The sequence below is a fragment of the Myotis davidii genome, unplaced genomic scaffold (assembly GCF_000327345.1).
Source record: "Myotis davidii unplaced genomic scaffold, ASM32734v1 scaffold896, whole genome shotgun sequence".
Taxonomy (NCBI): domain Eukaryota; kingdom Metazoa; phylum Chordata; class Mammalia; order Chiroptera; family Vespertilionidae; genus Myotis; species Myotis davidii.
The window spans coordinates 291659-303197 of NW_006287365.1; the positions used below are offsets into that span (position 1 = coordinate 291659).

An 11539-nucleotide genomic window follows, 5' to 3' on the forward strand; every position below is an offset into this window, starting at 1 on the left:
ACCTGAGCCACTGCGCAGGCCTGGCCGGCGCTCCTGGCGCGCAGGCGCCCTGGCAGCTCATTGTTCCAGGTTCTGCGGCCGCGCGGAGGGGGGCGGGGGGAGGGAGGAGCAAGCTCCCGGGGCCATTCTGCGCAGGCGCCTCGGAGGGCTGTGTCCCTGAGATCACACTTCCATGGCACCGCCTCCTACAAGGAGTGACGTCAGGTCAGAGCTCCCCGAACACGTCCGGAGGTCCCCAAACCCCGGCGCTCCAGCCGCTTCAGTCCCGGGCCGTCCGACTTCTCAGCGGCGGGCCGGCCACCGGCGACAGCGCGACCATACCCTCCGGCTGTTTGCTCGGTTGGTGAATTGGGAAGGGAGGGGTGAGGGATTAACAATAAACGTGTCCCTGCGGGAGGAGGAGGGCTGGAGGCCGGATTTCTGAGTTTTTGAAATAGAAAGGAAAACGCATCCGTCAAGAGGACCGGAGAGGACTCCGGGTCCCTGGGGGGTAGGGTCTCGGCGCTGGATTTCTCGGTCCCTGGGCGTGATCCCCGAGCATGGAAGAAGGGACAGGGTGGAGGACTGAAGTCTAGGGCCAGAGTGGGATTACAGCCAAGAACACTGCCGGGAGCCCCCTGACCCCGGGCTTCCCCGTCGCTTGCTTTCCAGCTATGCCTCTACCGCGGGGTGACGTCACCGCCCTGTTCCTGGGGCCCCCGGGCGCGGGGAAGTCGGCGCTGGTTGCCGCGCTGTGCAACAAGGACGTGGAGGTGGTGGAGATCCCCGATGGGCGTCCAGACCCCGCACTCCCCAGCCTGCGAGCTGCGGGCCCAGGCCTCTTCCTGGGTGAGCTGAGTTGCCCACCCGCTGCGCCCGGGCCCTGGGCAGCGGAGGCGAACATGTTGGTCCTGGTGCTGCCCAGCCCGGAGGGGAACGACGAGCCCTTGGCCCCAGCGCTGGGGGAGGCAGCGCGGGCCGCACTGGCCCGAGGAACCCCGCTGCTGGCTGTGCGGAACCTCCGACCCGGGGATCCACAGAATGAAGCCCAGGCCCGCGATCAGACAGCGGCCCTCCTGGACAGCGCTGGGTTGGGAGCTGTGCCTCTCTATGTGCTGCAGGCGGACTGCGACGACTGCGAGGAGCTGGAGCGCCTGCGGGCGGCGCTGCGGAGCCAGGCGGAGGCACTGCAGAGGTGAGCCCGGCGTTTCGGGGTGGGTTGGGGAGGTCTGGTCTTTTAATGCAGACATCACCCCAGAGGTGCTCTTTAAGTCTTCCAGACCCTGCCCTCAGCGAGTTTGCAGCAAGCCTTACCGCAAAACTGCTCCCAAATCCAAGAATCCAGGCCCGGTCCCTCAGCGATGCTCCAATCCAGCAAGCGGCTCTGCTTGACCCTCTTTTGTTAGATAGGCCCCGCCCTAGCCGGGGGCCAGCGAGAGCTCAGGACCTGTCATCCAGGTCCCGCCTCCTGAGTGCTCTGAGGTCACAAGCCCCTCTCCCTAATAGGAATTCTAGAAGAGGCCGGGACCTATCCCCCAAATACTGCCCCCATGCAAAAGTGTGAAGAAGGGCTCACTCTTCCGCACAAGCTAGTGATCCTCACAAAGATTTTACCTGAAGGCTTGTAGTCTCAAATCTTCCTCATCCTCCCTATCTGCATGGTTCTCAAGTGACCCCAGTTGCCCTAAAGCCACGCCCTCAGGGAGCTTCATTATTTCTGGGTACCCTCCCCCATTGCCATTCTCTAATCTCCTCTCATTTTTGTGCCCACTTGCTGGCTGCCCTCCTGAATTTTCTCCGCCAGCTGCCTCTGGCTTAGGGAGGGGCAGCCTCTCCTCCCGTCCCACTGCTCCTCTATTTTCCTTAGCCACGTCCCGCTGGTAAGAACCAGTTGGTGAGATTTCTCCCTGGTCTTTCCTCCCGTCCTTACACCAGTGTCAGCAAAGAGCCCTCTTGGTGACCTTGCCCATATCGAAGAGTGAATAGAGCTACACTTTCATTTAGCCCACAATACAGTGCTGATTCTGTCTTTGCTCCAAGCCCTGCCTGCCCAGTGTGTTGCCCCACCCAGCACAGCCTTTTCTTACCCTTGCAGGCCCCTAGGAAAAGCCTCACCCCAAAGACTCTATGCCGGGGAAGACTTAGCTGGGTTTGGTTTTCGGCCGGTCGGAAACCTAAGCTCATTCAAGCCACCCCATCCCTGCTTTAAACCTCTCCCTTTTCATCTTAGCCCTGGTTTCTATTTGCTGGGACATCAACTGGCCCCCTCCCTCACCTGCTCCTTCATCACTCAAGGTTATTCAGAAAGTTCCACATTTGTCATCATAGCCCAGTCCTGTCCCCTAGCCCAGCTCTCTGGGGCTTTAGTCCCGCTTCTGCCTTTGATCCTATCCCTTCCTGTCCCCACAGGCTCCTGCCACCGGCTCAGGATGGCTTTGAGGTGCTGGGAGCAGCTGAGCTAGAGGCTGTGCGAGAGGCCTTCGAGAAGGGGGGCCTGGAGGCAGCACTCTCCTGGGTTCGTGCTGGCCTGGAGCGGCTGGGTAGCGCCCGGCTGGACCTGGCCATAGCCGGCACTGCTGACACGGGCTTTGTGCTGGACATGCTGCTTGGGCTGGACACCGGGGACCCAGGTGCTGTGCCTGCTTCGGCGCCCACGGGGCCCACACCCTACCCGGCCCCCGAGCGCCCCAATGTGGTGCTCTGGACCATCCCTCTGGGCTCCATGACTACTGCTGCCGCCCCCCACCCAACCCACTACGACGCCCTCATCCTGGTCACCCCTGGAGCCCCCACTGAGGAGGACTGGGCCCAGGTCCGGCCCTTGGTGCTAACGGATGCCCCGTTGGTCTGTGTGCGAATAGACGGTGAGGGCGAGGATCCGGAGCCCCTGGAAGAAGAGGAAAAGGCAGAGAAGCCCAGCAGGGAGAGTGTAGAGAACGCAGGCGGAGGGGGGTTGGAGGAGGCACGCAGCGAGGGAAGGGACAAACGTGGCGCTGGGTCGCAGAAGGCAGGCAGTGAGAGTTCGCAGCAGGCTGGCGGCAACGCGAAGCAATCGGGCAGTGGGGACTCTGAGCGCGCGGCCGCCTGGATCCCCGAGGACGAGACGTGGGAGGTGCTGGAGGAGGCGCTGCCGCCCGTGTTTCCCTTGCGGAGGGGCGGACTCCCCGGCTAGTGCCGGGTGAAACATCTTCAAGGTATAGGAAACATCCTCAGAACAGACTTCTGCACAAAGGCTTAGCAAGGGCTCATTTTCTTGACAACGAGGTTTAAAACAGTGATTCTTTCATGGGCTACATTACAGCTCAACTACTATTCAAAGGAGTTAACATTCGAAGTTTGAAATAAGATTATTCATGGAGGGGGGATCAGAAGCCACATTTAGAAAAGCAATCAGGTAAACTCAGAAGCAAACTTTATTGGTTATTGCTGGCGCCCCATGCGCCTGCTCAGTGAGAGGTGGGATGAAGGCCAGGGCCACCGGGGTACTCCTCCAGGGGCTGAGGACTCCAAGTCTGGTTTAGAGGGAGGGGTTTAGGGGTCCAGACTCTGGCCTGGGGTGTCTGGGCCTCAGATAACAGAGCAAGTTTGTCGCCAATACGAATCCTGGATGCTTGAGGGGGTTGAGACTGGCTATTGGTTGGGATATGTGACTTCTAGTCACCCGGATTCCTAGGTCTTGGAGGGGAATAGAATCTGGGAGTCCGAACTCCTGATTTCTCTGGGGATCATGGGGGCAGGACCCCTAGCCGTGTGTCCTGAAGGGAGTTGAGCAGTTGGACTCTAGAAGGGAGTAGAAACTGGATGTCTTGGACATCTAGTCCTCCAGGGGTAGGTGGTGTGGAAGCCCTGATTCCTGGTGAGGGACTTGTCAGTGGTAATGGGGATTCCAGAATGGAGGAAGGGATCTGGGTACTCCAGGGAGCGGGAACGCTTGGACTTCTAAGGCACAAAGGGATATGGGGTGTCGGCTTTCTAGGGGGAAAGATGTAGTGGGCTGTGAACCTTCATGGGGGGAAGGGCAGGCTCGGGGGCTCAGACTCCTGGCTCCCAGGAGGGCTGTGGACCGTGGTTCCTAATTCCTGGGTGGTGGGAGGTCTGCATCTGAGGAGGGAACAGGGCTGTGTGACAGAGCTAGAAACCCATCTCGTGGGGAGGAGAGAGATGTTCAGTATTTGCTCCTGGGGAAGGGGGACCCCAGCATTTGTGGGGAGGATGAGGGGAGGAGGGGAGGGGCCTGGCGGGCTCTGGGGGGTGGCCAGGCACCAGGAATGAGGCTTTCTGGCAACGGAAGGGCAGGAACCCCTGCCTCAGAGGTCTCTCCTGCAAATCCCTGATGGGTTTGGGTCCTGGAAACTGCCCCTCTTTCTGTGACTTTGGGAAGGGGTAAGACGGCTCCGTTTCATAGGTGCTGGGTGAGTGAGTGGGGAGCTGTCTGGGCAGTCTCTTCCTCTCCTTTAGTGGCTTCTAGTTTTGGACTTGGTTCCTGCTGTCATTAAACATGAACCCTTCCTGGCCTCGGTACTTCTGTACATCTGCCTTTGTGGAGAAGCCGCTGTACTGCTGCACTAATCCAGACCTTCCTGTGTTCGCTCCCTGGGTGTACACAGAGAGTGCTGCAGTGAGCAAGGGACCCAAAGGACAGCTGGGCAGGTGTTCCAGCCTGTGGGGATGGGCCACAAGTGAGGCAAAGGCAGAGCCGCATGCCTGGGATGTTTTAAGCTGCACCTGCATGTAGAGGAGCAGCCACAGGGCACAGAATTCTTTAGTGTCAAAAACACCAAGTGTGTGTAGCGGGGAGGCGGGGGAGACCAGCAAGGGGGACCTGAGAGGCCATCCAGTAGAACCACCTCTGTGATAGTCAGGGAGGGCAAAGCTCAGAGAGGGCAGATTCTAGGCCCCACAGCACACAGAGAGGCTGTGTGGCCTGGCCCCTGCCTTTTCTTTTTCTTTTTTTTAAAATATATTTTATTGATTTTTTACAGAGAGGAAGGGAAAGGGATAGAGAGTTAGAAACATCGATGAGAGAGAAACATCGATTGGCTGCCTCCTTCACACCTCCGACTGGCGATGTGCCCGCAATCAAGGTACATGCCCTTGGCCGGAATCGAACCTGGGACCTTTTAGTCCGCAGGCCAGCTGGCTCTATCCACTGAGCCAAACCGGTCAGGGCAAGCCCCTGCCTTTTCTCATTGCCTCACCCCATCCCCCAACCAGCTTGCTAGATCTTCCTTCTGATGCTTGAGTGGGCCCTCTGGGGCCCTGCCTCAGGACCTGGGAACTTGTTCATTCTGCCTAAAATTTCCATGAGTGGCTCCTTCTGTCAATCAGATCTCAGCTCAGATGTCCCCTCAGAGACCTTCCCTGATCCCTCTAACTGAAGTGGCTCACCCCCCCTCCCCCAAATACTTATCTCAGCTGGTTAATTTTCCTTGTAGCAATTATTACTGTAGAAAATGATTTATTTATTTATTTGCCCATTATTAGCTATTCTCCCCTTGTCTGTCTTGTTCTATGCTGTACCCACAGCACCCAGAAGAGTGCTTGACACACAGTAGGTGCTTAGTAAATATTTATTACTTTAATTTATTAGTCAGTGGCAGAACTAGGACTAGGAATGTAGATTGTCCGTCTCTTGCCACAAGACAGGGAAACGGATTGAGATGGGGAGAGAACGTGCCTGTCTGAGGTCAGGGGACCTGGGAGGCAAGCACAGCTTTGCCACCGCCGCCCTGGGTGACGCGGACCAGTGCCTTATTTTCTCATCTGTGAAATGAAAGTGCTGGATGACAACCATAACTTCTGAGGTCCCATTTCCTGTGACAGCTGAAGACAAGGCTAACTGATCTGAGGGCCAGATGCTTGAGGGCTGGCTCTCCCCCTTTCCCCCCCCGCCTCCAGCTTGAACTCCCACCACTGGCACAATTTATCCCTTCCAAGTGGAGATGGTGGAGATGGGAAAAAGCATTTGGCTCTGTACAGAATGGCTCCAGGCATTGTCAAAGCTCTCCGTCTGGGGGGAATACAATTCTACTAGTGTAGCTCTAGGATCAGAGAGTCCTGCTGACTTTGGGGGTGACCTGGGGCAAGTCACTCAGCAGGGTTATTGTGAGAATTCAGTGTATATGTAGGTGCATGCATTCTCTCTCACATGTCAACATACTGCAGCCCCCGGCCCCCGAGAAGCCTGGCACACTGGGAGCTCAAGAGGTAGTCTGGTTGCCCTTGCCCACAGGCCCCAGCCCCGGGCAACACCAAGATGACTCTATTCTGGTTGCTTTTGCTCACAGAGTGCCCTCTTTTTCTGTCATGTTGACGCCATCTCTGATTTGGTCCTGACATCTTTGCGCTCTGCTCCAGATTCCCTTGGCCCCGTATGCCAATGGGGATCATGCCAGAGATCATATCTGAGAAAGCAAGACCCAGCTTTGTTTGCGCGTGTCTCTGTTGTTGCTGAGTGCTGGTTGTGTTACTGTATATAATGGTATATTGGTACTCTCGAGTGTCACAACTACCTTTTGGAGTGGTTGCCTTTTAAATCATGACTTTGGATGGCATTTGATTTTTAGACTTTGTGGAGGCATAACGTTGCTAGTTGACTCAGAAAAGACTGTGTCTCCCTGTGGACAGATCACTGGCTGCCATGGGGGTGTGTCTACGTGGCACCTTCAGCCTGGAAGACCCTCAAAGGCAAGAATTCAAGGAAATGTATGATGAATCTCCGTGTTGCCATCTGCCAAAAACAGAATGGGCACAAAGAACTTGAGCATTGATCCCATCTCAGCACCTTAGCTGAGCTTCCTACATTTCTGGATAATGATGGAAGGACTTGTCCATTGGGGTGGAGAACCATGAAAGGGTGAATCGAGGGTGTGGCAGACCTGTGGTGCTTTTTGGAGGAGTGAATAAAGATGAGTAGAAATGCCATTCTGTGTCTGTTCTTTTGGGATTTTAACTGGAGCTGGAAGCCTGGACTTGTGGGTCTAAGGGAGGAGGGAGCCAAGGCTGGGGACTCCTGGGTCCTAGAAGGGGAAGGACAGTGGGGGTTCTGCACAGGAAAGCTTCCCGTGGGCTGGAATCAAGAGACTATCTGGCCCGGCCAGCATGGCTCAGTGGTTGACCATCGACCTATGAACCAGGAGGTCACAGTTCCATTCCCAGTCAGGTTAGGGCACATGCCTGGGTTCGGGCTCAGTCCCCAGTGTGGAACCTGCAGGAGGCAGCAATCAGTGATTCTCTCTTATCTGTGATGTTTCTATCTCTCTCACCTTTTTTTAAAAATATATTTTTTATTGATTTTTTTACAGAGAGGAAGGGAGAGGGATAGAGAGTTAGAAACATCGATGAGAGAGAAACATTGATCAGCTGCTTCCTGCACACCCCCCACTGGGGATGTACCTGCAACCACAGTACATGCCCTTGACCGGAATCGAACCTGGGACCTTTCAGTCCACAGGCCGACGCTCTATCCACTGAGCCAAACCGGTTAGGGCCTCTCTCACCTTTTTACATCCTCTCTGAAGTCAATTATATATATATATAGTCCCTCTCTTTAATATATATATATAGAGAGGGACTATCTGTATCTGAGTTTTGCCTCCCTGGGGTTGGGGTGGACCAGTGACTGTTTCGACCTTGGGGACTTGTGATGGTAAAGTATCTTAGACCGAACCTGTTTGGTCCATTAATGCCTCCAATTTGTTCAGCCTCTCTGTAGCCATGCCCTTGGATAGTCCCTTCTCATTCTGACTCCACACCTGGCCACGTGACAATAGGAAACATGATGCGAGCAGAGGCTTGGGAAGTGCAACAGGAAACCTCGGATAATCTGCTGCGTCATAAGAGACGTGGCCCAGCCCCAGCCGGTTTGGTCAGTGGATAGAGCGTCGGCCCGTGGACTGAAGGGTCCCGGGTTCAATTCCGGTCAAGGGCACGTGCCTGGGTTGCGGGCTCAATCCCCAGTAGGGGTCATGCAGAAGGCAGCCTTGTCAGTGATTCTCATCATTGATGTTTCCATCTCTCTCTCCCTCTCTCTTCATGTCTGAAATCAATAAAAATATATTTTATAAAATTAATAAATAAAAGATTCCATTGTTTAAGAAATAAATTAATAAAAATAAAGGAGGGAAATTATAACTACTACAAAAAGCCGATGTACGTGTATTACCTTGAGGTACTGCCTAGTAGTTATGTTCTTAACGTACTGTCCTATTTATCCCCTCTCACCCTTTCTCTGGGACACTTAAAGGAAAAAAATAAAAACCATGAGCAAAATTAAAGGTGATTGTTCTAAGCCACTGAATTTTAGATTGGTTTATTACACAGTAAACGATAGCTAATACAGGCTTCTTCCTTCTCTCTGTGACATGTTTACCCCCTCAACATGACCAATCAAATAAAATCTTAAGCTCTGCCACTTTTTATCTGTGTGAACTCCAATGTGACACCCCTCTGAGCCTCAAATTCTTTTCCTGAAAACAGGAATGAGAATAAGAGTGCCTCTCACACGAAGTTGCGAAGATGAGAAAGCGCCCCTAAGAGGCCAGAGCGGCCACTGATGCTGTCTAGGAAACATGTCCATGTCACAGGATGGGGTTGCACTCCTGGCCCCCACGGGGTTTGGTGGGGCCATGTGACCAGCTCCATCTGAAGAGCCGTGTCAAGTCATTTCTGAGTCACGGCATTTAACCACCCATGTGAGACTTCCCTGTGCACAGAGATGGGCAGTGTTCAAGTTGGTGGCTGCCTTAGGATGATAAGCAGGACACCTATGGGTGGTGCCAAACACAACACATAGGTGAAGGGAGAATCAAACTCTTGTGAGTGGGTGCTTGTTCAACACATACCATTCCTCTCCCTCCCACTGGAGGGGAGGACGCATCCCTGCTCCCTGAAGGTTGGCTTTGACCGGATGATTTATTCGGTGAAATGTTAGCAGACCTGACCTCAGCAGGCGCGTTCAGTGCACTTGGCTTTTGTGCTCCTGTGACCTGCCAGGGAGCCACTAATCCCAGCGGTTTGTGGAACCCCAAAGAGGAGAACTTGAATCCTCCCGAAACTAGAGCCAAATCAGCCGAAGCGTGACCAGGAGCAGAGCCACCTCAGCCTCCCACCAACCCTTCGGAAAGAAGAATGCTTATTGTTATGTCTGGTTTGAGATGCTTTGTTACACAGCATGCCTGCACATGAGTTGACTAATACCACTTTGTTGTTTTAAGCCAATAAGATTAGGGGCTTCTTTGTTACTGTAGCATAATCTAGCCTGTCCTGATCAAGGACAATGTTTAGCACCTGCAGACTAATGGCCAGTCAGTAAGTGGCAGCCATTACGATGATTGCTACTTACTCAGGCATATTATCTCTAGAAGCAACCCTGCCTGAAAGGTGCTGGGCACTGCACTAAGTGCTCTTTTATTTATCATTATTATTATTATTATTATTATTATTTTATACCACTCTTACAACTCTGTGAGGTTATAACTATTAATATCCACATTTTGCCGACATGAAAACAGGCAAAAAGAGGGCAAGCTTACTCAGGAGAAGTGATCATGACTCTGATCCTCCCTAGGGGTTGACCCAAGGCAAATGACACCCTAATCTGTGCCTCAGTTTGCTTATCTGTAAAATGGGGATAATGATGTCAATGGTAGAGTTGCTGTGATTATGAAATGAAGTACAGCATGGAAAACATTTAGCACAGGGTCTCAGCATGGAGTAACCCCTTAGTAAAAGTGGGTTTTCCCCCTCTCTCTCCACAACACACCTCCCTGCGATGCATCACGTTACAAAGACTCAGGCTTGCTCAGTTAATCTGTTTAATTGTAGGCACACAGGGAGCTGCGGGCTGAGGACAGATGGGGACCTCAAGCCACCCCTTCCTCAGTTCTTCACTCATCCCTGCCAGAGGTCTGGGGGGCTGGAAGGCAGTCTGCTCGGCGGAGGAAGTAGAGATAGGAGGCTGAGGGCACCTCAGCGCCAGGCTTGGTATTGCAGGCACTCTCGGTGGCACAGCCTCGAGTGGCAAACCTGGTGTTGATGATACCTGGGAGGGGGGTTTCAGAATGGAGTCAGGGCCCCCAACCGCTCCTTCCTCACAACCTAGAAATCTTGGTCCTGCCACCTCCTCACCCCGTTCTCTGGGGCCACCATCTCCCCTAGAACCTGGAAGCATGGGCTTCCTCCAGTTCTGGGGCCCCTGTGCCCTCCTTCCGAGATCCAGCTGCCCCTCACCAGCCTGCACTTTGCCAGCGAAGTAGATGCAGTGGGTTTCCTGGCCGACACAGCGGGCTGCCTGGGTCCCCGGGCACGTCTCCTGGAAGGGTACGATGCAGGCGGGACACTGGAGGCCATTCTCAGTACGGTTGTTCTGGGGAGCTGGGAGGAGGGTGGAGTACAAGGTACAAAGAGACGTTTAGGAAGCCCCCCCCCCAATCTCACAATAAACCCCAAGGAACTGTGGTTATGGACCCTGCATTTACAGGAGCAGAAACAGGCTCTCGAGCAAGGTGCTTGCCCATTGTTACAGCGCACAGATGGGCGGTGGGCGAGGGCACACACACTGGCTGGAAGAGACTCCTGAGGCCGGGGGAGCTGGCACTTACGGGGCACCGAGCCCTGATTGCAGCCGTCACTCTGGCAGCAGTGCGTGTTGGACACCATGTAGTCCTTGGGGCCCATGGTGGTGGACACGAAACCCGAGTAGCAGTCGCTGAACTTCATGCAGGCCTTGTAGCTGTTCACTGAGTGGTGGCCCTCTGAGGGATGGGGACAGGAGGGGAGGGCTTGGGTAGTGTTGACCCTGCCTGGGCCCTCTCCCAACCCCACCGCTTGCCCACCCAGACCTCCAACTGAGGGCCTCCTGCCACCCGCTTTGGCGACCCCCAGATCGTGCCTTAAGTGGTCTCCTCCAGTCTCCACCGCCTTCCCCCGCCCCCCTCCCCACATGTGGTCTCTTCCAGCCCAATCCCAAGGTGTCCCCTCTTCACTTCACCAAAGGGTGGCTTTTCCCACTCAGCTTCCTCTCCCCACACCTCCACCCCCTGGGCCTGTAGCTCCCTCCTCTATGGGTGGCAGGTGTCTCTTCAACCCTTTCAGGTCCTTCCCCCACCTGCCAACGGGGACTAGGTCAGGAGGGCAGCCTGCCATCGCCTACCCCCCTTCCTTACACACCCGTCCTGCTGGGATGGTTCCTTCTTACACTCAAGGCTGCCCTTCACCTGCTGTCACAGCCTTCGCTCCTACACCATGCCCCCACCCCAAACCCTCCACAGTCTCTTCCATTGCTCCCCACCTCCCCCATCCTTCCTCAGGTCTGGGCTGGCCCCTTCCATTGAAGTCATCCCCTCCCCTTCCCTTCTACTCAGCAGCCTCCCTGCCCCTTCTCTACAGCTCCATGCTTGGGGGTCATCTCCCTCTCCCGTCTGCCTGCTGTGGTTCCTTTTATTTCTCTCCTCCTACCCCAATAGCACCCCTCCTCCTCCTGTCAGGGATGGTCTCTTCCAGCGCGCACGACCCCCACGATCGCTGGGGTAGCCTGTTCCTCCCTCCCTCCCAAACCACC

The 11539-nt window shown here is 54.9% G+C and overlaps 2 protein-coding genes across 2 annotated transcripts in view; one reads left to right on the top strand and one right to left on the bottom strand.

The window, feature by feature from the left end:
* Nucleotides 1-121: 121 nt before the first annotated feature.
* On the top strand, nt 122-3151 carry IRGQ (immunity-related GTPase family, Q). Its single transcript, XM_006759095.2, has 3 exons — nt 122-339; nt 652-1174; nt 2389-3151. The coding sequence occupies exons 2-3, from the start codon at nt 654-656 to the stop codon at nt 3149-3151; spliced, it is 1284 nt and encodes a 427-aa protein (XP_006759158.1). The 5' UTR covers nt 122-339; nt 652-653.
* A 6629-nt stretch (nt 3152-9780) lies between these two features.
* PINLYP (phospholipase A2 inhibitor and LY6/PLAUR domain containing) overlaps nt 9781-11539 on the bottom strand; it is a 3562-nt gene continuing 1803 nt past the window's right edge. Inside the window, exons 2-4 of the mRNA XM_015560895.1 lie at nt 10581-10733; nt 10210-10353; nt 9781-10021 (exon numbers count right to left, since the gene is read on the bottom strand). Coding sequence (XP_015416381.1) covers nt 9867-10021; nt 10210-10353; nt 10581-10733 — 452 coding nt within the window. The 3' untranslated portion in view covers nt 9781-9866. The remainder of the gene's footprint in view (nt 10022-10209; nt 10354-10580; nt 10734-11539) is intronic.

What these genes read in the sequence shown, in the direction of transcription:
- IRGQ (XM_006759095.2), top strand. Translation starts at nt 654, where the DNA reads ATGCCTCTACCGCGGGGTGACGTCACCGCCCTGTTCCTGGGGCCCCCG. An exon ending in CAGGCGGAGGCACTGCAGAG is followed by an intron (nt 1,175 to 2,388) that starts GTGAGCCCGGCG and finishes CTGTCCCCACAG; the next exon opens with GCTCCTGCCACCGGCTCAGG.